A 26,915-nucleotide genomic window follows, 5' to 3' on the forward strand; every position below is an offset into this window, starting at 1 on the left:
CTATATGAAAAATCCGCAATTACTTTTTGGGCAACCCAATATTTGCAATCATCAGCGACCTCATCAATAGAAAGTATCTGTGCAAAATTTCACGCTTCTAGCTTTACGCGTTCGACCGTTGTCATGATTTCGATAGATGGGCGGACGGACAGACATTGCCAGATCGACTCAGAATGTCGAGACGATCCAGAATATATATACTTTATGGGGTCGCAGATCAATATTTCGAGGTGTTGTTGTATACCCCCATCCTATGGTGGTGAGTATAACACGGAATTTGCGGTGGTTTGTTTGTTTATATGTTCCGTATAGACTCAAAAACTGCTGAACCGATTTTCTTGGAGTTTTCACATATGATGCAGAACGGTCACGAGGTGAAAATTGGGTACTTAATTTTTGGATATTTCATGGGTGAGGCAGACCCTCCCCCTTACCCTAATTTTTAACTTATTTAGATATTTCAGAGTAGAGCGCTCAGCTGATATTTGCTCACTACGGCAATATTGGAGTAGAGCACGAATCTCAAATCAATAGACGTGACCAAGTGTGTAAAGGCCACCCCCTACCATAACACCCACCAAATAGGACGTATTTGATGGCCCTAATATTATGGGGCACAATAGTGCTCTAGCACTACGCTCATATTATTTCAGGGTTCGCCCCCTAAACTCCCTTCAAACGGGACATATTTGCCTACTAAAGGGCTCAAATACTAGGTAATTGATAGAAGAACGAGTTTGACATCCAACTTTGAGGCCAAGTGTTTGGGGGTTATCTCCCCCCCTCCCGCCCCATAAACTCCCCCTAAACCAATGGGAATTGGGGCTCAAATAAAAGGAATTTGAGAGTAGAGCACGATGATTTTTTTTTTTCAAGGTTAAGTGCGTGGGTGGCCTCCCCACCCTACATACCCCTCAAACTGAACATATTTGTGGACTACGGCAAAAAGGGGCTCAAATCTGATATCTGTTTCATGGCCAAGTATTTCAGGTACGCCTCACCTTATAAACTCCCCCTAAAAAGCTGACATATGTAACGACTTTAGCAATATGTAGCTCAAATGTGGTTTTTGGGGGTAGAGTATGAATCTGATATCCACTTTCGGGGTAAAAGGTTTGACCAATCCAATCCACCACCAAAACCAAGAAAATTAAGTAGATCTAACATCCATACTTAAATGGAGGCACCCTCCTCTTAACCCATTTTTAAAAACGCCAGATTTCGGAGAGTTGTGGGGCGATTTAAGCGAAATTTGATACCGGACATACTCCCATACCGGAAATTACGCCATACCGGACATATTTAGAAAAAGAGCACCAATACGATATCCCCAATGGCGGCGAAATATCTGAAAGGCTGTACCAGCACCATCAAACAAGACTAATTTCCCGTCTGTGTCAGTATAGAGCTTAAATAAAATAAGAGAGGGAAAGAAGGCGCAGTGGAGCGGGTCCAGTCCAGTTTGTATAAAATAAAACATGTAAATAATTGCATTAGAGCATAACTTTACTCTACTAAATATTGTGGCATCCAGGGGCTCCTGACGTGAAACCGGGAAATCGTTTTATATGGGAGCTATATCAGTTTATGAACGGATTTAACCCAACATTGCAACATTTCAGCCTGATCTCTCAGTAATTGTAGGAGTTTAAGAAGCCAAGTCGAAAGACCACTTTTTGTGGGAGCTATGTTGGAGACCGAAATTTTAATTTAAATAGTTCTTGGTTTTTTATAACTTTTGTTATTTTTAAAGAATGTTCGTCATTGAAGCGAAACCCAAAAAGTCCTTTATAGCTTCTCCCTAAAGGATGTCAGCCAAAAGTCATAAATAAAAACCTGTTTGACTCAAATGTACTGAAAAAGAAATTGATAAAATGCCTATTTAGCATATCTTTTAAAATGTTAATCTTAAATTTATTGTACGAAAGTATAAAATATGTTGACAAGAAGAGTTGACTGTGAAAAAAGAGGCCATTAGTATGCACAAATACCCCTTGTAAATGATGCTTAAATAACAAGCAATGGAAGGTATCATGTTGACTTCTGATGTAAGCGTACAAGTGGATGTGGATATACGTGGGTGGGAATAAAAATTTCTGTATCAAGGAAAACATCGGAAAAGAAATGTGCGCAAAAATTAAAATGTGAGCACCTAAAAATGCTGGTATTGACTGTCTCAACTCATTTGTTAAGAAATTTTGCTCCGAAAAAAATGTGTCACCCTACCCTCGCATCTAAGCAATTGACACAAAAACAACTTGAGGTACTACCACACAGCCAAATGCCAGCTGCCAGTCAGCCAGCAGTAGTGAAATGACAGAAAGCTAAAGCTAATTAATTGCCATGAGAGTGGCTAAAGGATGTGGCACACAGAGCAAGCGAAAGGACAAACAAGTTTGTATAGAAATTCTTAAATGGAATTATGTTAGTGTGGTTGTTAGAACCGACCCGCATAGAAGGGGGTAGCTATCTGTGAAACTGTATAAGATTGCGTGTGCTTGAGCGCCTGCAGTTATTTATAAAACTTTGCTGCTTGCCTTAAATTGAACTGTAAAGAGTCCTTAAAATTCATACCAAAATATTTACGAGAAAAATGTTTATCTCTCACTACTTGTGAGGCTATTCATTTCGTCTTCCTACCACCTCCCGGCAGCCCTTGCTTTTTTGAAAAAGGATTTATGTGTCGAAAAGAGAATATCCTTCTTAATAGGGCTAGTTCAGCCCCAGAGATTTCAAATGGATTTTTGTGGCATTACAGTTTCATTGCATGGTCCTCAAAAATCCCCCCGAGAGAAACGAACCAAGGGGTTAACTTAAAATTAAGAAAATTGATAAAGAAAAATTCTAGCATCCATTCATCGTTGATACCGCGCTATCATAAAGACAAATCAAACCAAAGCGTAGTTTGTTACAGTTAATTAATGTTAATTGAAATTTTATCAGCATCGAGAAAGAAAATTAATGGAATTCCTTCCGCTTGCGCTTTCTTTGTGGTCCCATGGTAAAGTGCTATTTTAATTGGCGTTACAGCACTCAACAAAAGCATTAAGAGTGGACCATAATCAATTCCCTCGAAAATTGGAAACCTTTTGTAACTCATAGATAACTAAGTTAACGTGGTGTGGGAGGAAGTGGTGGTGGTGGAAAAGAAAAGTTTTGCAAAATTCTTAAATCAATTGTATGAAGGATATTTCAATTTAAGGCATTTAAATTTGTGGCGCTGATAAGTGTTATCAGTTATCTAGGCCGCAAGCAATTGATGCTGTAGTTTGAAGAACTTACAAAAGTTTTAATACTTACTGTAACTTAAACAACTAAAAACGCATTAACTTCGGCTGAGCAGAAATTTGAATAACCAACACCATAGATATGTATTTTATTCTTATTTGGGTTCACAAATGGTGCATTTTCATCGAATTTTCATGGAATAAGGATGATGAGTCTAGCATACCTAACAGAGAGGGTATATCCAAATATGGTACGATCCAGGCTGCGGTATCGAGCAGTTTTGACTTCGAGTAAATTGTCGATTTTGCAGAAGCTAAGCAGAATTGTCCATTTTGAAGTGAAGATCAGCCAGAAGCATTGTGAGATCTACCAATGCATTCAGAAAAAGTCACAGTTTAGTGCGATTTATGGGCTGGTGGCATCATTGGAGCGTACTTCTTCAAAGATGATGCGAATCGTAACGTAACTGTGAATGGTGAGCGCTATCGCAAGATGATATCCAACTTTATTGCCAAAAATGCAAGAGCTTGACTTGCATGACATATGGTTTTAACAAAACGGTACCACATGCCACACAGCACGCGTATCAATGAACTTATTGAGAGGTTTCGATTTCGGTGAACATTTTATTTCACGTTCGCGACCGGTCAATTGGCCGCCTAGATCTTGCGATTTTACGCCTTTAGACTATTTTTATTTAGATATTTCAGAGTAGAGCGCTCAGCTGATATTTGCTCACTACGGCAATATTGGAGTAGAGCACGAATCTCAAATCAATAGACGTGACCAAGTGTGTAAAGGCCACCCCCTACCATAACACCCACCAAATAGGACGTATTTGATGGCCCTAATATTATGGGGCACAATAGTGCTCTAGCACTACGCTCATATTATTTCAGGGTTCGCCCCCTAAACTCCCTTCAAACGGGACATATTTGCCTACTAAAGGGCTCAAATACTAGGTAATTGATAGAAGAACGAGTTTGACATCCAACTTTGAGGCCAAGTGTTTGGGGGTTATCTCCCCCCCTCCCGCCCCATAAACTCCCCCTAAACCAATGGGAATTGGGGCTCAAATAAAAGGAATTTGAGAGTAGAGCACGATGATTTTTTTTTTTCAAGGTTAAGTGCGTGGGTGGCCTCCCCACCCTACATACCCCTCAAACTGAACATATTTGTGGACTACGGCAAAAAGGGGCTCAAATCTGATATCTGTTTCATGGCCAAGTATTTCAGGTACGCCTCACCTTATAAACTCCCCCTAAAAAGCTGACATATGTAACGACTTTAGCAATATGTAGCACAAATGTGGTTTTTGGGGGTAGAGTATGAATCTGATATCCACTTTCGGGGTAAAAGGTTTGACCAATCCAATCCACCACCAAAACCAAGAAAATTAAGTAGATCTAACATCCATACTTAAATGGAGGCACCCTCCTCTTAACCCATTTTTAAAAACGCCAGATTTCGGAGAGTTGTGGGGCGATTTAAGCGAAATTTGATACCGGACATACTCCCATACCGGAAATTACGCCATACCGGACATATTTAGAAAAAGAGCACCAATACGATATCCCCAATGGCGGCGAAATATCTGAAAGGCTGTACCAGCACCATCAAACAAGACTAATTTCCCGTCTGTGTCAGTATAGAGCTTAAATAAAATAAGAGAGGGAAAGAAGGCGCAGTGGAGCGGGTCCAGTCCAGTTTGTATAAAATAAAACATGTAAATAATTGCATTAGAGCATAACTTTACTCTACTAAATATTGTGGCATCCAGGGGCTCCTGACGTGAAACCGGGAAATCGTTTTATATGGGAGCTATATCAGTTTATGAACGGATTTAACCCAACATTGCAACATTTCAGCCTGATCTCTCAGTAATTGTAGGAGTTTAAGAAGCCAAGTCGAAAGACCACTTTTTGTGGGAGCTATGTTGGAGACCGAAATTTTAATTTAAATAGTTCTTGGTTTTTTATAACTTTTGTTATTTTTAAAGAATGTTCGTCATTGAAGCGAAACCCAAAAAGTCCTTTATAGCTTCTCCCTAAAGGATGTCAGCCAAAAGTCATAAATAAAAACCTGTTTGACTCAAATGTACTGAAAAAGAAATTGATAAAATGCCTATTTAGCATATCTTTTAAAATGTTAATCTTAAATTTATTGTACGAAAGTATAAAATATGTTGACAAGAAGAGTTGACTGTGAAAAAGAGGCCATTAGTATGCACAAATACCCCTTGTAAATGATGCTTAAATAACAAGCAATGGAAGGTATCATGTTGACTTCTGATGTAAGCGTACAAGTGGATGTGGATATACGTGGGTGGGAATAAAAATTTCTGTATCAAGGAAAACATCGGAAAAGAAATGTGCGCAAAAATTAAAATGTGAGCACCTAAAAATGCTGGTATTGACTGTCTCAACTCATTTGTTAAGAAATTTTGCTCCGAAAAAAATGTGTCACCCTACCCTCGCATCTAAGCAATTGACACAAAAACAACTTGAGGTACTACCACACAGCCAAATGCCAGCTGCCAGTCAGCCAGCAGTAGTGAAATGACAGAAAGCTAAAGCTAATTAATTGCCATGAGAGTGGCTAAAGGATGTGGCACACAGAGCAAGCGAAAGGACAAACAAGTTTGTATAGAAATTCTTAAATGGAATTATGTTAGTGTGGTTGTTAGAACCGACCCGCATAGAAGGGGGTAGCTATCTGTGAAACTGTATAAGATTGCGTGTGCTTGAGCGCCTGCAGTTATTTATAAAACTTTGCTGCTTGCCTTAAATTGAACTGTAAAGAGTCCTTAAAATTCATACCAAAATATTTACGAGAAAAATGTTTATCTCTCACTACTTGTGAGGCTATTCATTTCGTCTTCCTACCACCTCCCGGCAGCCCTTGCTTTTTTGAAAAAGGATTTATGTGTCGAAAAGAGAATATCCTTCTTAATAGGGCTAGTTCAGCCCCAGAGATTTCAAATGGATTTTTGTGGCATTACAGTTTCATTGCATGGTCCTCAAAAATCCCCCCGAGAGAAACGAACCAAGGGGTTAACTTAAAATTAAGAAAATTGATAAAGAAAAATTCTAGCATCCATTCATCGTTGATACCGCGCTATCATAAAGACAAATCAAACCAAAGCGTAGTTTGTTACAGTTAATTAATGTTAATTGAAATTTTATCAGCATCGAGAAAGAAAATTAATGGAATTCCTTCCGCTTGCGCTTTCTTTGTGGTCCCATGGTAAAGTGCTATTTTAATTGGCGTTACAGCACTCAACAAAAGCATTAAGAGTGGACCATAATCAATACCCTCGAAAATTGGAAACCTTTTATATCTCATAGATAACAAAGCTAACGTGGTGGGGGAGGAAGTAGTGGTGGTGGAAAGGAAAAGTTTTGCAAAATTCTTAAATCAATATTTCAATATAAGGCATTTAAATTTGTGGCGCTGATAAGTGTTATCAGTTATCTAGGCCGCAAGCAATTGATGCTGTAGTTTGAAGAACTTACAAAAGTTTTAATACTTATTGAAACTTAAACAACTAAAAACGCATTAACTTCGGCTGGGCAGAAATTTGAATAACCAACACCATGGATATGTATTTTATCCTTATTTGGGTTCATAAATGGTGCATTTTCATCGAATTTTCACGAAATAAGGATGATGAGTCTAACATACCTTACAGATCACAATCTCAGCGACAGGGTATATCCAAATATGATACGATCCAGGCTGCGATGTCGATCAGTTTGGACTTCGCGTAAATTGTCGATTTTGCAGAAGCTAATTCCGAAAAAGTCACAGTTTAGTGCGATTTATGGGCTGGTTTCATCATTGGAGCGTACTTCTTCAAAGACGATGCGAATCGTAACGTAACTGTGAGAGGTGAGCGCCATGGCAAGATGATATCCATCTTTTTTGAGCTTGACTTGCATGACATGTGGTTTTAACAAAACGGTACCACATGCCACACAGCACGCGTAACAATGGACATATTGAGAGATGATTTCAGTGAACATTTTATTTCACGTTCGCGACCGGTCAATTTGCCGCCTAGATCGTGCGATTTAACACCTTTAGACTATTTTTTGTGGGGCTCATGTCCATGCAGACAAGCCCGCTTCAATTGACGCATTGGAAGACAACATTGAAGCATTTATTCGTGAGATACCGGCTGAAATGTTGAAAAGAGTATGCCAAAATTAGGGCTAAAAAAAATCGATTCACCGTGACATTTAAAATTTACGGCAAATTTGCTTTAACCAATCAGGGCAAGAAGAAAGAAGTTTACTACAATAATATTTGAGTGTCAAGCAAGAAAAAACAAACTATAAAATGTTCAAAATCACAATTAGCTCCAGAGCTTTACTAAGATTGCTGGTTTAAATAGTTTTAAATGGGTTATTGTAGCGATAAAATAGCTACCAAGTGCAGACCAGTGTAGTTCTGGCTCAATTCCAGTTGGGCTGAAATTGTTTCCAAATTCATAGGTGTGTCTCGATTATAACCAAGGACCATACATCAAAAATATCAAATGCATGACTCTTTGGTGCAGATGAGGATTCCTTCTGAATTGTTTTAAGGAAGGATAATTAACGTACCTCTAGCAAAGGGCTCAAATAGGAATATTGTGATTAGAGCTCAATAATCACAAGGGCGGTTTTTGTACCCCTTTTGGAGGCGCTTGGATAATCGTTATTGTCATGCATGTTGGCTCCTTATTTTCTTCATTCTAATGTCTGTCATTGTGCATCCGTTAATTTTGTCTATGTTCTTCAGCGCTTTTTGAATCTTTTTCGGGGGCGATGCAATGAACCTAGTTCCCTGAGTGAAGCTGATAGCGATAAAGATTGTTAGACGCGTACCATTATACAACCAACGTTTGATAACAATACCAGCAGGAAACACAAAAATCACTTTAGAGAATTTTTATTTTGAAGTTTATATTTTAATAAGAATGCAAATTTTGCCCATGAACATTCCACTAAGGAACAGGGGCAAACTTCTCACATATCAATGAGTGCTGTCCGATTCAAGTTTAAACTCAACGATAAGGGGCCTCCTTTTTATAGCTGAGTGCGAACGGCGTGCCGCAGTGCGACACCTCTTTGGAGAGAAGCTTTACATGGCATAGTACCTCACAAATGTTGCCAGCATTAGGAGGGGATGGTCTGATGGTCTCGCCAGGATTCGAACCCTGGCGCTATGCTAACCTCTGTGCTACGGTGGCCTCCAATATTTATTTTAATAAGGCGAATTCAAGAAAGACTTGACTGATCAAGTTCCATCATCTGTTCTGATACGGCCTTCTTATTAAATACGCCTTGGACCGTACAATCGATTCAAGTAAAGATTTCATGAATTTTAATGATTTTTTTGTAAAACTTTCCCATAGCTCTTACAGAATCACCCTTTAGTAGGCTTATCTCCAATTATTGTTATGTCCTCCACCATTTCTATGTCCGTCCGTCCGTCTGTCTGTCTGTCACTCTGTCAAAATCACGTTAACTTTCGAAGGAGTAAAGCTAGGTGCTACAAATTTTGCACAAATACCTCTTACTAGTTTAGGTCAGTTGAGGTTGTAAATGAGCCAAATGGGTCCATATTTTGGTATAGCTGCCATATGAACCGGTATCGAATCTTGACTTCTTGAACTTCTTCAGGGCGCAATTCTTATCCGATTTGGTTAAAATTTTGTACCAAGAGTTTAATTTTTAACTTCCAACAACTATGCCAAGTGTGGTTTAAATCACTCTATAACCTGATATTGCTCCGAAATAAACCGAATTCGGATCTTGATTTCATGAATCGCTAGAGGGCAAAGTTATTATTCGATTTGACTTAAATTTTGCATAAAATGTTTTGGTTTCACCATCAACAACAGCGCATGGTATGGTCCAAATCGGATCATAATCTAATACAGCTCCTATATAAACCAACCTCGGATCTTGACATTTTGAACCGCTAGAGGGCGCAATTATTTTCCGATTTGGCTGAAATTTTGCAAGAAGTGTATTGATTTGACTACCAACAACTGTGCAAAGTAAGATTCTAATCGGGAGATTTAGTTTATATGGAGCTATAACAGGCTATAGATCGATTTCGACTATACTTGGCACAGTTGTTGGAAGTCATAACAGAACACTACGTACAAAATTTCAGCTACATCGGATGAAAATTGAGGCTTCCCAGGGCTCAAGAAGTCAAATCGGGAGATCAGTTTATATGGTACCGAATTGGACCGTAATTGGCACAGTTGTTAAAAGTCATGACAAAACACGATGTGCAAAATTTCAGACATATCAGGCAAAAATTGAGGCTTCCAGGGTATCAAGAAATCAAATCGGGAGATTGGTTTATATGGGAGCTAAATCAGGTTGTAGACCGATTTCGACCGTACTTGGCACAGTTGTTGGAAGTTAAACAAAACACTATTTTCAAAATTTCAGCTAAATCGGATAAAAATTCGGGCTTCCAGGAGCTCAAGAAGTCAAATCTGGAGATCGGATTATATCGGAACTATATCCAAATTTGAACCGATAGGGCCCATTCGCAGTACCCAATGACCTACATAAATTTTAAGTATCTGTATAAAATATCAAAGGGCTAGCTGTTCGCGTTCGACAATATCGTGATTTCGAAAGACGGATATGGCTAGATCAACTCAGAATGTCGAAATGATCAAGAATATATATTCTTTATGGGGTCCTAGATCAATATTTCGAAGTGTTACAAACGGAATGACTTGGTTAATATACCCTCATCCTATGGTGGTGGATATAAATATTTATTTTCGACACGACCTTAAATGACGGGAACACTTTTTATACCCACCACCGAAGGAGGAGGGTAAATACATTTCGTCATTCCGTTTACAAAACATCGAAAAGTCCATTTCCGACACTATAATTTATAAATATTCGATCGTTGTAAAAGTCTATGACCATCCAGCTATGTCTGTCTGTCCGTTTGTCCGCCCGTTTGTGTGTCTTTCTGTGTGTTTGTTGAAATAACCCAATAGTCTTTAAAAATAGGGATATTGAGCAGAAGCTTTGCACATATTCCTTTTTTATCCATAGGCACGTTAAGTTCCAAGATGGGGTACATCGGACTATATGTTGTTATAGCCCTCATATAGACCGATCTGCCGATTTAAGGTCTTAGGCCCATAAAGGCCTCATTTATTATCCAATTTTGATGAAGTTTGCGACAGTTTGGCCACTTGACATCCTTTTTGGTTTGACTCAGTTCCGTCCAGATTTAGATATAGCTGCCATATAGACCGATCACTCGATTTAAGGTCTTGGGCCCATAAAAGCTGCATTTATTTTCCGTTTTCGCCGAAATTTGGGACAGTGACTTGTGTTAGATCTTTCGATATTATTTTTCAATTTGGTTCAGATCGGTTCAGATTTGGATATAGCTGCCATATAGTCCGATCTCTCGGTTTAAGGTCTTGAGTCCATAAAAAGCGCATTTATTGTTCGATTTCGCCGAAATCTGGGACAGTGAGTTGTGTTAGGCCTCTCGATATTCTTCTTGAAGACGGCCTAGATCGGTCCAGATTTGGATATAGCTGCCATATAGACCGATCTCTCGATTTAAGGCCTTGGCCCCATAAAAGCTGCATTTATTATCCGATTTTGCTGAAGTTGACAGTGATTTGCGTAAGGCGTTTAGACATCCTTCTCCTGTATAGCTTAGATTGGTCTATATTTGGATATAGCCGCCAAAAAGTCCAATATTGAACCCAAATTGAACAGTGACCTGTATTCATTAGACCACTCAATATCTGAGACGAATTTGATCTAAATCGGACCATATTTGGATTATGGGTGCATAATTAATATGTTTTTCATTGGATTATGATGAAAGGTGGTTTACATACATACCCATGTTGGTGAGTATCCAACATTCGACCCGGACGAACTTAATGCCTTTTTACTTGTTTTAACTATTGGGTTGCCCAAAAAGTAATTGCGGATTTTTTAAAAGAAAGTAAATGCATTTTTAATAAAACTTGGAATGAACTTTAATCAAATATACTTTTTACACTTTTTTCTAAAGCAACTAAAAGTAACAGCTGATAACTGACGGAAGAAAGAATGCAATTACAGAGTCACAAGCTGTGAAAAAATTTGTCAACGCCGACTATATGAAAAATCCGCAATTACTTTTTGGGCAACCCAATAGTTTCACTCATCCATTTTACGCCAATCAAAATTTCATTTCCTAACTCGAGCTGGAATTTTTCTTAGACATTTCAATTTTGTGGGTTAATTTCTACCCATTTGCCGTTAATGGGTTAAGTCAGTTTACCCATATTCGTCCGTCCGTTCAGTGGATAGCCGAAATCACAATAGCGTTCGAACGAATGAGGCTATCCGCATGAAATTTTTTATAGATAAATTCTTATTAATGTAGGTCATTGGCTGCAGCAAATTGATCATTTGGTCCAGATTGATTTTGGTTTATAATACTAAAGAAGTAAAAGCGTGGTAAGTTCGGCCGGGCCTAATCCATGGATCGCATTTGTCCCCAATACCAATATTTTTATATCATCAAACTGTCGAAGGCGAATAAGTTACAGAATACCACGAAACGACAAATTCGCCTTCGACTACGACTGCTGTCGGTTTTTGCCTTCGACAACGGGAATAAGGGTGATTGTGTAAAATGTCAGCCAAATCCAATAAGAATTGCGCCCTTTAGGGGGTCTAGAAATAAAATCGGGAGATCGGTTTATAGGGGAGCCACAATCAGGCTGTAAATTGATTCAGACCATATTTGACACGTATGCTAAGGATCGTGGGAGAAGCCGTTGTACGTTTCAGACAAATTGGATGATAGTTGCGCCCTCTTGAATCGATTTCTATGACAGCTATATCAGGTTATAGACCGATTTCAACCATACTTAGCACAGTTATTGGAAATCATAACAAAACACCTCATGCAAAATTTCAGCCAAATCGGCCCGGGTAATACCAGATTTTATCTGGCAACCATGAGCGTAGAGAGTCCTCTGGAGGTTTGGCTAATCTATATAAAAGTCTGTGTAAGATATTATAACTTAGTTCATTTGTTTGCTACACTCTGCAGGAAAAGAGATAGACATATTGATAAATAAATCGATTTACTGAGAATTATTTTTTTATTCGATCTAGCTATGTCTTCCATTTAATGCTACCGCCCAATTTAGACTTATGGAGTAAGTGTTGTGTATTATATAATCGGCACCGCCTGATTTTTGTCTTCCCTTACTTGTTATAAAATCTGTTTTCCCGACGATTTTGCCTTGAACATTACCATCACTAACATTTTTCAATTTTTCAGGAAAATTTTTCGACATTTTATAATAACATTGAAAATTTTGTTGTAACCATTTGTCCTCGTTTTTAATATCATTCCATCAACAGTCGTACTCTTTCTTTAAATGCCTTGTCCCTTGAGTCCTTGGCATAAAAACCTCACAATTTTGTTTGACTTGAGTATCTATTTGCAACATTATTTTCTTTCACTGAGCTCAAATGTTGACGATGATGCTGCTGCTGATGATGAGTCCTTGATGAAATCTCTGAATTTGGTATTCAAATTATAAATTGTGGTTGTTGCTGTTGCGGCTGTTGTTATTTTTGTTATGTTGATTCTTATGGCCCTTTGAATCTCTAAATACCGCAAAAGCTAAGGAGACTACAAAACGCAAACAATTGTCTTTGGTCTTGATGAAAAATTACACTTATTGAGATTTAAGCTACTGCAAATACTCGAGCAAACAGTTCTCGACAAGGGACAACACAAGGCTGCGTGGAAGGCAGCTTCTATTGCACACAGGAAAAAAAATATTTTTAGTCTTAACAAGTCTTTACAAAAAATTATTTATACCCCAAAAAGGCTAATACACAGGCAGACCTGTACCTTATTGGAAGGTTTTTGGGCAAATTCGCTTTATATAGGCTAAAGTAATTATACATCATTAGTTATTCCACTAAGGATCGAAGAGAAATCTCTCCTTTATATATGAGTAAGTTAGACCAATAAGAATGACAACAAGTAAAAGCGTGCTAAGTTCGGCCGGGTCGAATCTTATATACCCTGCACCATGGATCGCAGTTGTTGAGTTCTTTTCCCATTATGTCTTTTAAGGCAAACAAAGGATAAAAGAATTGCCATGCTATTGGAGTTATATCAAGTTATGGTCCGATTTAGACGGACGGACGGACAGACGGTCGAACAGACGGTCGGACATGGCTAGATCGACTTAAAATGTCATGACGATCAAGAATATATATTCTTTATGGGGTCTTAGACGAATATTTCGAGGAGTTACAAACAGAATGACGAAATTAGTATACCCCAATCCTATGGTGCAGGGTATACAAATGCAGAACTACATACTATTGTCACAGAGGTGAAGACATAATCGCTGCCTTAAGAGAATTCAAGGACTCGACGAATAGGCTAAACCAAATACAAAATTGATCCTTTTCGATCCTCCGATTTGGGGTCTTAGGCCCATAAAAGCCACATTTATTATCCGATTTTGCTGAAATTTGGGACAGTGAGTTGTGTTAGGCCTTTCGATATCCTCCGTCAATTTGGCTCAGATCGGTCTAGATTTGGATATAGCTGCCATATAGACCGATCCTCCGATTTGGGGTCTTAGGCCCATAAAAGCCACATTTATTATCCGATTTTGCTGAAATTTGGGACAGTGAGTTGTGTTAGGCCATTCGACATCCTGCGTCAATATGGCTCAGATCGGTTCATATTTGGATATAGCTGCCATATAGACCGATCCTCAAATTTAGGGTCTTAGGCCCATAAAAGCCGCATTTATTAGCCGATTTTGCTATGATTTAAGACAGTGAGTTGTGTTAGGCCCTACAACGTTCTTCGCCAATTTGGCTCAGATCGGTTTACATTTGGATATAGCTGCCATTTAGACCGATCCTCCGACTTAGGGTTATATGCCCATAAAAGCTACATTTTGCTGAAATTTGGGACAGTGCGTTGTCTTAGGCCCTCCGACGTCCTCTGTGAATTTGGCTCAGATCGGTCCAGATTTAGATATAGCTGCCATATAGACCGATCCTCCGATTTGGGGTCTTAGGCCCATAAAACACGCATTTATTGTCCGATGTCGCCGAAATTTGGGACAGTGAGTAAAGTTAAGCCCCTTGACATACTTCCTCATTATCGCACTGATCGGTCCAGATTTGGATATAGCTGCCATATAGACCGATCTCTCGGTTTTAGGTTTTGGGGCCATAAAAAGCGCATTTATTGTCCGATGTTGCCGAAATTTGGGACAAAGAGTTAAGTTAAGCCCCTCCACATATTTCTGCTATGGGACATAAGTTATGAGTTTTGCACCGGATTTTGACGAAAGGTGGTTTACATATATAGCCGAGGTGGTGGGTATCCAAAGTTCGGCCCGGCCGAACTTAACGCCTTTTTACTTGTTTTTGAATCATTTTAGATTTTGGTTATACCCTACACCCAACAACGTAGCCATGATTCATTTCGGGGGAGGAGTCACCAGAGAAAACTGAAATTTGCATGTTCACGAGAAAGACGAGGTAGGGCCATTTTGTCGCACCCCGTTTTCTCAATAGAACGATTTTGACATCTGACAAGACCAAATACTTGGGAGTGATCTTGGACAAGAAAATAACGTGAAATAAATAATAAGTGTAACGTTCAGAAGCGTACTGAGAACGTACTCACAGATGTTTGGCACTATGTAGATGGGCCGTTGGTTCGAAATGGGACTTGAATCGGAGGATATTACACTGGCTCTAAAGGAATTTGATTCGACCAATACTTACTTACGACTTAGTAGTTTGGTAAACTACGATAGAGAAAAAGTGCAATATAGGGATAATACAAGAGTTTAAGAGAACATGTTGTCTGGGCATAAGTGGAACGATGAGGACACTGGAGACTATTCTAGATATCCGACCCAAAGACATACAGATTAAGTGTGAGGAAGCCACTGCAGCTATAAGACTATGGGAGATTGGAAAGAGAAAAGAAACAGGTCATACCATCGTGGTATAATCGAGGCGACGATAGGGAACCGAGGTTTCTAATCGAATACTTGAAAAAAAGAATGAGGTTACCGATTGGATACCTCAGACGATACTTGAAGTCGAGTGCAAGGCACTGCTCCCAGAGGCTCAGTCTTGTATTGCCATCTGGCATGTTCATGGTACAGAGGACAGAGCGGCTTAGGGTCTTTATTGAGAACCCAGTGACTGTGGTGTGCTTTCGACTGTCTGATCATAATAGGTCTTGCAGGCGGAGATCCGGGAGATCGGCATGGTTTGGTGAGCGCCATAGTGGAGTAAGGGGAAATGAAAGAGCAGACGATTTTGTCGTAAAGGCCAGATGATTGCTATCTGTAGGCTTGATGAATTCGAAGCATTTCGGGTCGAGGAAGTCCGCATTAAGGGAGTGGACTACGAATGGGTATGCAACACTTTGGAACTACGAAACACTGGGTAGGATGACCGGATCATGAGAAGTCGATGCTATTACTTAAAGGAAGGTGGTCAGTATTGATTTCGGTATCATAACAGGACATATAGGATTACGATCTCACTTACTCAAAATCATAACGGGACACATAGAATTACGAGCTCACTTACGCAAAATCGGTACGGCAAGTGATACCTTATGATATAGGTCATGTCGGGAATATGATGAGACTCTGCATAGTGGGAGAAAATCGAAAAAAAAAAACAAGTAAAAGCCGGGCCGAATCTTATATACCCTCCACCATTGATCGCATTTGTCGAGTTCTTTCCCGGTATCTCTTTTTAGACAAACAAAGGGTAAAAGAAAACAAGAAGTAAAATAGAGAGATCGATTTATATGGGAGCTGTATCGGGCTATAGACCGATTCAGACCATAATAAACACGTATATTGGTGGTCATGAGAGAATCCGTCGTACAAAATTTGAGGCAAATCGGATAATAAATGCGACCTCTAGTGGCTCAAGAAGTCAAGTCCCCAGATCGGTTTATATGACAGCTATATCAGGTTATGAACCGATTTGAACCATACTTGGCACAGTTGTTGGATATCATAACAAAACACGTCATGCAACGTGACCCAAGATCGGTTTATATGGCAGCTATTTCAAAACATAACGAAATTAGTTTACCCCCATCCTATGGTGGAGGGTATAAAAATAGTAAATAATATGCCGTGTGGGAACGGCAATTTTGTGTGAGAACAACAATTTTTCGTTGTTCGGGCAGCCAAATCTTTATTTTTTGTCCGATTTTTAAATTTTTTGAGCACACTATCTGTGTATGTCTCTGAGCACACTATATGTGTCTGTCTTCAGATTTCCTTCTATGTCTCTCTACCAAAGCCATCGGGTTGAATTTTATTTCTTTGGTAGAATTTTCGGACTTCATTCTGGCTCCTTAACATCTCTATTCGCTCACACTCAAGTCTTTCCATTTCCTGCTTCTTTCTGCTGAAAAGACGTTTCTCCTCTCTCTCGATACCTTTCCTTCGCCTGGCGCATTGCCCTGTATGCCGCATTCTTGGCTTTAGAGGCGCTTTGGCACTCCTGGTCGTACGTTTGTGGGGGTCGTCAACATATAGGGAATCCGTTTTTAATCTTTTTCGTTATTTCAAAGTAATTTCTATAAGCTTTCCGCGTGATGGGCTACTAACCCGACGCCCCAACCTATCTTTTTATCGTTCTATAGGTGAACTTGTGGAACATTTTAGCTCACTCCCGTTAACGGATGTTAAAGGTAGCTACCAAGGTGACATCGTGGGGAGGTTTGTGTCCACATTTGAGATGAATAGAGATGGACGGCGGGTAAATATCCGGTAAATTGGATAAATACCCGGGTATTTACCCATTTACACCCAAATGCTGGGTATTTATAATTTTGCAGATATTTTGGCTATAAAATCATTTTCTAAACAATCTTTGATGATTTCGTATACTTTGTATATAAAGATGACCTTCTAATACCCTAAAATCGTAATTTTGTTATAAATAGCCGCTTTTTAGACCAAACTCCAGACTTAAAGTCTTAAGTCCAGACTTAAAGTCGAATAAATTGGTAATTTTTCATCCATCTTCGATGAAATTTGGCACCTTTTATAGGGTCAATAATCTATATCGGGAAATCGGTCTATATCGCAGCTATATCCAAATATGGCCCTATGTGAACCACATTTGACAGAAATGGGAGGGGGTCTTTCGGAACTTACTGTGCCAATTTTCATCGAAATCGGATAATAAATAAATCTTTTATGGCCTTAATACCTCATAGCGGAAGATCGGGCGGTCGTTCTATAGGACAGAAGTGTGATCCAGATCGAACAATATTTGGATATGATATGGTTCGATCTGGACCACACTGTACACACGCTGTACACGAATGGGTGGGGTTCTACCAGAACTCACTGTGCCAAATTTCTTCGAAATCGGATGGAAAATGGCTAATTTATTGCCTCAAGACTTTAAGTCTGGAGATTGGTCTACCGAGTAAATTCACAAACTCATCTCTTGAGATAAAGGAAGACCAAGTTAAGCCAGGATTTTTCCAAGTCAAAACCAATCAGAACGGTGGCTTGGTTTCCAAAATCCCCAAGTCACTCTTAACAGATTGCTCCCGTATATATTTTAGACCAGATTTGTTTGATACTGTAATAATTTGGTCATTGGTTAACCGATCCTCGCAAAATTTTGGACTAACATTTCTGATCACAGGTAAATTTCATAAAAAATTTTCAGGTTTGGATATATCTCTATTATAGGTTGCCTAAAAAGAAATTGCGGATTTTTCATATAGTCGGCGTTGACAAATTTTTTCACAGCTTGTGACTCTGTAATTGCATTCTTTCTTCTGTCAATTATCAGCTGGGACTTTTAGCTTGCTTTAGAAAAAAAGTGTAAAAAAAGTATATTTGATTAAAGTTCATTCTAAGTTTTATTAAAAATGCATTTACTTTCTTTTAAAAAATCCGCAATTACTTTTTGGGCAACAGAACATATGTATCTAACGATTTTCACTTTAAAAGCCTTGCTTACTAATTAATCAACCGATCTTTTCAAAATTTCGCACATCGATTTCCTCTATGAACCCTACAATATGTCCGGATTTTGGTCGAAATGCAACATTTCGAAGTTAAGGAAATTTTAGTTTCGACAACTTAGCTCCCATACCCATATGGTGTGGACATAAAAAAGTCGGCTTCGCCCGACTTTAGCTAGTTTTAACTTGGTTTAAATTTTATTTAGGGCAAGGCAAATTTCGCTCTCAAAAAGTATTTGCGTTCTCTTATAACTGAATTTTCTATAGAGACCTTCTATTTTCTTTGAGTGTACGTTGTTGCATGATTACAGCCATTAGCAGCAAAGTTGTGGTTAAATTTGAAATTTTGTTTACTTAATCACAAAAATTACAAATTCTCAAAAAGATTTAGTTGTTGCAGCTGTATTGGCTGTTCTCCTTGGTGGTATTTTGTCATTGTTATTCTCATCACCACAACCAACACCACCAAGAAGAAGAAGAAGAAGAAGAGAACAAGACATTGTCTATGTTTGTCCTTCTGGGTAACTAACGTTCATTGCTTTTCAGTACAAATTGTCGTAAAATAAACAATTTTAGCATTAAATGAATTAATGTTTCTCTCCTTCCCTCTCTCTTTCTCGTTACAGTCACCGAAAAAGAGATAAGACAATGGTAAGTAGAATGAAGCAGAGCTCTTTGTTGTGGTTATCTGTGATAAAATATCGTTGCCCGCCTCTCATTTGCATAAAGTCAACATTTGAAAATATTTTCGACAAACTTTAATAAATGAGAAAAGCCATTATGGCTCCCCTGTCAATACCTGATATAACCATTAAGTCTTGGTACTTTTACATTTTCTTGTTATTTTATCTTATCTGTCTTTTGTCTCGTCTAGGCACAAAGGTTTTCTAAAAGACTGTCCGAATGGTTTACTCACCGAACAAGTAAGTGGAGGATTTAATTTGCAAATGGTTTTAGGTTTAAGCACCCAATATTTATTATGTTTGTATTTTTTTATGTTAGTAGTAAATATTGTTTTTCGTAATTTTTTTTTTATCAGCATGAAATGGCTTAATATTAAAGAATTTATTATTGCTTTTTATTAGTTTTTTTTTTATAACCTTGAGACATTTCAAAGAATAAAACTTTTTTCAAAGCGGAAAATTTGGATATATTTGTATGCCAATAAAAGTTTAACGATGTAGAAATATATCTTTGCGAAAACTTACATCTAATAAAACAAACTATTCTCTTTGGCAATTTTGCCACAAGTTTATATAAAAGCCAGTGAGGAAGATCAAAAGTCTGTATAATACCCCACACCAACCCTATAAGAGAGAATCGGTTAACAAATGAGCACTTTATTGCAATATTTCTCAAAATCGAACGACCTTATATATGGGAGCCATATCAAAAACTGAACCGATTTCTACCCAACTTCCAAAATATTGTGCTAGTCGTCAAGGAAATCGTTGTGCAAAAATTTGGCAAGATTGGTCAATAAATGCGCTTGCTGTGGCTCAAGGAGTGAAAATCGGGCGAAATGTATGTATGAGAGCTATATCTAAATTTGAACCGACAAGTATATATATTGTTGATCGTCATGACTTTTAAGTCGAACTAGCCAGTCGTCCGTCTGTCCGTGCGTCCGTCCGTCTGTCTGTCGAAAGCACGCTAACTCTCGAAACAGTAAAGCTAGCCGCTTGAAAATTTGCACAAATATTTCTTATTAGTGTAAGTCGGTTGTGATTGTAAATGGGCTATATCGGTCCACGTTTTGATATAGCTGCCATTTAAACCGATCTGGGATCTTGACTTCTTGAGCTGCTAGAGGGCCCAATTCTTATCCGATTTGGCTGAAATTTTGCATAATGTGTTTTATGATGACTTCCAACATCTGTACTGAGTATGGTTGAAATCGGTCTATAACCTGATATAGCTGTCATATAAACCTATCTGAGGTGGTGACTTCTTGAGCGTCTAGAGTGCGCAATTCCTATCCGATTTGGCTGAAATTTAGCACGACGTGTTTTGTTATGACTTTCTACAGCTGTGTTAAGAATAGTTCAAATCGGTCCATAACCTGATATAGCGGCCATATAAACCGATTTGGGGTCTTGACTTCTAGAGCCTCTAGAGGACCCAATTATTATCCGATTTGGCTGAAATCATGCATGAGATGTTTTGCTATGACTTTCAACAACTGTGCTAAGAATAGTTCAAATCGGTCCATAACCTGATATAGCTGCCATATAAACCGATCTGGGGTCTTGACTTCTTGAGCCTCTAGAGGACGCAATTCTTATCCGATTTGGCTGAAATTATGCATAAGATGTTTTGTTAGGACTTTCAACAACTGTGCTAAGAAGAGTTCACTTCGGTCCATAACCTGATATAGCTGCCATATAAACCGATATGGGATCTTGACTTCTTGAGCCTCTAAAGGGCGCAAGTATTATCCGATTTGGCTGAAATTTTATACAACGGCTTCTCTCATGACCTTTAACATACGTGTCGTATATGACATGAATCGATTTATAGCCTAATACAGCTCTCCTCTAAACCGATCTCCCTATTTTACTTCTTCAGCCCCTAAAGTGAGCAATTCTTACTATATTTGGCTGGAATTTTACACAATGAGTTCTGCTATGGTCTCCAATATTCAGTTCAATTATGGTCCGAAATGAACCATTACTTGATATTGTTCCAATAACATAGCAATTCTTTTCTTTTATCCTTTGTTTGCCTAAAGAGAAATGCCGTGACTAGAGCTCGACAAATTCGATCCATGGTGGAGGGTATATAAGATTCGGCCAGGCCGAACTTAGCACGCTTTTACTTGTTTCTACTAAATTTCTCATTAATTTCATATTTTGACAAAATTTTCAATTGCAAAAATTAAAAATATATAATTTTTTGCCACAAGTCATCGCTTTACCGTGTGCCAAGGAAAGTTTAAGTAAGCAATTTAACTTTTTTTCACATTAAGTTATGTAAATAATTTGTCAAAACGCAATTAAAATTGAAAAGGACTCCTAAAATGCATTTTCGTGTTCAAAAATTAAAAACGAACTTTTGTATGCGATCCTCCTAGAAAATCAACTCATCCGCATAGAAACTCATAAAGGATTGCAAAAAAAAAGTAACTGAATTTAAAACAAGTGCAGCTATGGCCGTTCCAGTTGCACAACTCTGTAGAGTTTGTTTGACAAAAACATTTGTGAGTATTTGCTTCTCATACAAACTTCTGTTAAACCAAGTATGGAAATAATAGATACTTTTTGCGAGTTTCGCATAAATTCTGACATCTCTGCTATGCAAATATAACATTCAAATGCAAGACCGTAAAGAGAACTTTTGAAGAACCTCCTTTTGGGGGAGGATACTTGCAAAACCCTCATCCACGTCAATGAGTTTGAAAATGTGGACGTAAAAAATCCTTTCCGTCTTCTAAAGACACACACACACACGGTCACTAGTGAGACAGTAATGATCTCAAATGTAGTCTGGCAAATTCTTTCATATGTCCATGCCCACGTTAGGTTTATCAACTTGCATGTTTTTGCTTATGATTGAAAAAAAAAACATGCATCCAAAAAGCACATGTTGTGTGTGTGTTCATTTGAGTTTGTGTGTCCATGTTGATGTTCAGTAGTTTTTAGCACTCTCTTTTAAAGCTGCCTTCGAATTGCAAATGTTTTTCTCGTATTCTGCATAGCACACTCCAAGCATTTGTGTTCTTTATTTATTCAAATGTATAGAAGTGTTCCATGTTTTTGTTTGCTTTCCAATGTCCTGTGGCATATTAAATCTTGTTGTGTGTGGTGTATGTGTGGCTAACGACAACAGAGGTATCTTTGCTTTGAACCCGTTAAAGTAGATTTGTTGATTGCACATGTGTTCCAGTTCTTGCCAAACTATGGTCTGCTATTTGTTGACATTTGCATATTGCATAAGGGGTTGCGCATAACGTATAATCCGATTAATTATTGTCAAATTATGTCAGAGAAAACATAAATTGAAGCTTGCGTTTAGAATTTAGACATTCTTTACAGGTTTTACGAAAAACGAAAGAGGAACATTTATGGTTATACCTAAATATCATCGACATTTTCTCTAAAGGCATATTTGCCATGCCCATTTCTGTGAAAACAAAATTTTTGGAAACTTTTTGTAAAGCGCAAATTTCAAAAGCATTTTGTATGAAGGCAAAATTTCCATGAATTTTAAAGAAACGGTTATGATACTGTCTCTTAAGACAAATTTCCATAAGATTTTGACAAAAAATATTCTCAAAAATTCCTCTACAGAAATTTAAAAACGAGCCGACTTTTCTTACTAACAAAAATTCGTGGAGGGGGGTGTGCGCCCTAGAGAGGTTAATAACAAATCAAGGGTTATGAAGACAAATCAAGAGATTTATATTCACATGCATGCTTAATTGGGTTATGTACCAATTCGAGCTTGAGTTGGATATTGGCTATCATCGCAGAAATGATCGTATAAAGCTTGAGCCAGAATCACTTTCTGAATCGATTTAGCTTTGTCCGTCTGTCTGTCCGTATGTCCATGTTAGGTAAGGTTAGATTGAATGGGTTGCCCACCAAAGGTGAGTTCACTCGGAGGCCAGTTTGGCCCATTGTGGTACCCTAGAGAGAGGTACTAGAGGTTATACAAGAAATCTACAGGAGTAGTGGAGAACCCGTGCGAGGGGGGTTAAGAACCGCGTAGGGACGCAAGCACGGATCTACCTTCACCGAAGCTTGTGCCCCCGTCGGAACCATCCTGTTCCCTCTATAAACCTCAGGAGACATACGTTTACAAGTTCACCCAGATTACAGAAGAAACGGCTTCCCAGAAAGAAGAGCATACGTCTCTGCAGACCCAGACTGGAACACAGCAAGTGCTCAATATTCTCATCCTCATCCTCATCGAGGCAACTCCTACAGAAGTCATTGGCACAGTGTCCGGCCTATGGCACAGTGTCCGGTTATGGCCCTTGTCAAAGTACTCATCGAGCTCTTATCGAGCGCCAGCAACTCCCTCGTTTTCCTCCAGTCGATGAACGGCCATAGCGCCTTCGCAGTCCGGCAACCATCTACCGAGTCCCACCTCGCCACCGACGAGGTAGCTCGACAAATGGCACGTAGGTAATACCGATGACTGGTCCGCCCGGCACAGACGAGCCCCTCTTGGCGCACTCGTCCGCCCTCTCATTTCCAGAAATCCCCTCATGAGCAGGAACCCATATCAGCGTAACATCGTGGGCCCGGGCCTACCAAGGGATTCCAAACAATCCGCCACGCATCTCGACCTCACCAGCCTCGACCCCAAGGTCTTGAGCGCCACCAAACTGTCCAAATAAATTCTGAGTTTCGAGGGCGGTAAGACCCTTACCAGAATTTCTCTTGTGGCCACTGCAATGGCCATATTGAAGTAGGATGTTGAAGGGCCTAGCACAACTCACTGTCCCAAATTTTCGCAAAATCGGATAATAAATGCGCCTTTTATAGTCCTAAGACCCTAAATCAGCGGATCGGTCTATATGGGGACTATATCAAGATATAGTCCGATATAGCCCATCTTCGAACTTAACCTACTTATGAACAAAAAAAATATATACAAAGTTTCAGCTTAATATCTCTATCAGACAGACGGACGGACAGACGAACAGACGGACGGACAAACGGACCGACAGACAGATGAACATGGCTAGATCGTCTTAGATTTTTACGCTGATCAGAATATATATACTTTATAGGGTCGAAAATGGATATTTCAATATGTCGCAAACGGAATAACAAAATGAATATACCCCCACCCTTCGGTGGTGGGTATAAAAAACGGTTCAGATTTGGATATAGCTCCCTTATATATGTTATTCCGATTTACAAAAATAATGAAATAAAATAGTCATTTGGTAACCGATTCTCTTAAAATTTAGTAGGAAGAATTTTCTCTATGTTTCATGAAACAGCTGACGAAAAATGGTGGCTGGCAAACATTTTTGCTGTTGATATAGAACTCTTAAAAACCGATACCCTGATATAAAATTGTGAGACGGTAGACACCTAAATTATTACCCGATTTGATTTTTACATAATAAATCTAATACCGCTGAGTTCATAACGGTAAATTTATATCAGAATCGATGGTAGTCCGTCGGACCCTACCACGCTTTTATTTATTATATTTTAAGTCGATCTTGCTTTATCCGCCCGTTGAAATCACGAAAGTGGTCGTTGGTTATTGATTAGATATTGATCAATTTCCCCTTTAGCCGATTTTGTAGGTGGCGTCCTCACACCAGAAATCGCGGTCTGACTCTGCTGTGATATTACAGTGGACTTAAAAATCCCGGTCAAATTCCGTCCAGATATGTCTATAATTACATATAGCCCCTATATAAGTCAACACTGGTATTAGAGTTTTTTTTGTGTGTCTCTAAAAGCCTCAAATTTTTTCGATTTTCATGAAATGTGGTATGTGAAGTACATTAAGGCCTTTTTGCCAACATGATTATCGCCTCCATTAAGAACAATCCACTATATAACTTCTCGAGGTTCTAGAAGAGGGAATCTTCAATTTGATATAAACAGAGTTAATACGTTTTTTTATACAATCTGTTTTAAGTTCGGCCAGGCCGAATTTGGGTACCCAAAATTTCCCCACACCGAAGGTACAACTTGTCACCTTTTTTCTTGTGCTACTTGAATTAGTTGCAGATTACAGGCATGCCCTATAATCAAAGTTTAATAAAACATGATTTACTTTCAGAAAAATGTTATTTAAAAGTATTTTTGCACTCTATGTATGAATTAATAATAACAAAAATCAATCACTTTTTTTTAGTTCATTGTAAAAACCCCTCAAACTTTGTTTGTTTTGTTTTTCAATTACTTGTTTATTTCTATAACAACTTTAATTTATAACATTTCTCTTGTATATCCCGCATATCCGTTTCTGTTTTGTTTGGCATCAGTGCCAGAGTTTTGCCATTGTGCTGCATTTCGTATCAGATTAAAAGCACTTGATGTGGCAGCTTGCAGCACTTTTTGTTTTAAAACTTATTTGCTTTGTTTGAAATTTGTTTTGATTTTAATGCTTGTGGGTGTTTGTTGGTTTGATTTTTTTTTTTTTCATTCAACTACGTGAGTGATAATTTTTTTTAGATTTTTTAGATAGTAAATTTTATTTACTACAAAAGTGATACAATTACAGGTGATATTGATATTTTAATATTTGTTTTTTCAGGGTTTTATTAAAATCTACAAACAGTTCTTTCCCCAAGGAGATCCCAGCAAATTTGCTTCACTAGTCTTTCGGGTATTTGATGAGAATAATGTGAGTAGATAACTAACTTAAACTATAAATTCAATTAAAGCATATCATTTGAACTTTAGTTATTATATTAGATTAAAACTTGTTTGCTTTTTTAGTTATCACATACTCACAAAATCCTAATCGCCTAAATGCTAGCAAGCATCAGTATTTTTCAAGTAAATAACTATTAATGCTCATTTGTATGGAGACAATTGGATTAGGGAGCGTATGATTGTTTTGAATGCATGATATATACCACATACGCCACATGGTACACATGCACACATTATGAAACAGCTTTCACCTATATTTGAATAGAAATTCTTTCGTATCCAATTAATTTCATTAAATACGAACAAGTAAAAAGGCATTAAGTTCGGCCAGGTCGAACTTTGGATACGCACCACTTCGGGTATACATGTAAACCCCCTTTCGTCACAATCCGGTAAAAATGGGATAACTTTTGCACCCAAATTCGACGTGGATATTGAGTGGTCTAATAAATATAAGTCACTGTTCAATTTTGTAGAGCAAAATATGGGTCTTTTTGCCCGCTTTATTCAAATATAAACCGATCTGAACCATATAGGACACGGATGTTGAAAAGCCTATCATAAGTCACTGCGTCAAATTTCAACGAAATCGGATAATAAATATAGGGCTAAGACTTTAAATCGGGAGATCGTTCTATATGGCACCTATAATCAAATATGAACCGATATGGACCAAATTAATCAAGGATATAATAATCATCCTATTGTATTTTATTATAACTCCACTACTATAGCCGTAGTTATATCTTAATAGGGACTGGTCTCAATCATATTTTTTTTCAGGTCCCTAGAACTCATATACAAGTAAAATTTTCAGACAATAAATTTGGCTTTTATGGGATTAAAACCCTAAATGGGAAGATCGGTCTATATGATAGCTACATTTATACAGTCTGATCTGACTCATATTTCGGCCAGATGTCGGTAGGCTTTAAACAACTCACAACTTCAAATTTCAACGAAGTCGGATAATAAATAAAGCTTCTATGAGCTTTAGACCCTTCATCGACATATCGGTCTATATGACAGCTATATCTAAATACAGTGCGATCTTTACCATATTTGGATCCGATGGCGGGGGCCTTAAAATAACTCACTAATTCAAATTTCGGAGAAATTGGATAATAAATGCAGCTATTATGGGTTTCAGACTCTTTATAGCCAGATCGGTCTATATGGCAGCTAAATCTGAATATTATTCGATCTGAAACATATTTGGGGCGGATGTCGGTAGGCTTAAAACAAACTCACTGT

General features: G+C 38.3%; 1 protein-coding gene across 2 annotated transcripts in view; it reads left to right on the top strand.

Annotated features, from left to right (window-relative positions):
• The window catches only part of LOC106086192 (frequenin-1), a 228,447-nt gene that overhangs the window by 194,672 nt on the left and 6,860 nt on the right, over positions 1–26,915 (top strand). For both annotated transcript variants that reach the window (XM_059366688.1, XM_059366689.1), the window contains 3 exons: positions 18,933–18,957; positions 19,181–19,229; positions 25,540–25,629. In XM_059366688.1, coding sequence (XP_059222671.1) covers positions 18,933–18,957; positions 19,181–19,229; positions 25,540–25,629 — 164 coding nt within the window. The remainder of the gene's footprint in view (positions 1–18,932; positions 18,958–19,180; positions 19,230–25,539; positions 25,630–26,915) is intronic.

This window comes from Stomoxys calcitrans, chromosome 4 (assembly GCF_963082655.1).
Source record: "Stomoxys calcitrans chromosome 4, idStoCalc2.1, whole genome shotgun sequence".
Lineage (NCBI taxonomy): Eukaryota > Metazoa > Arthropoda > Insecta > Diptera > Muscidae > Stomoxys > Stomoxys calcitrans.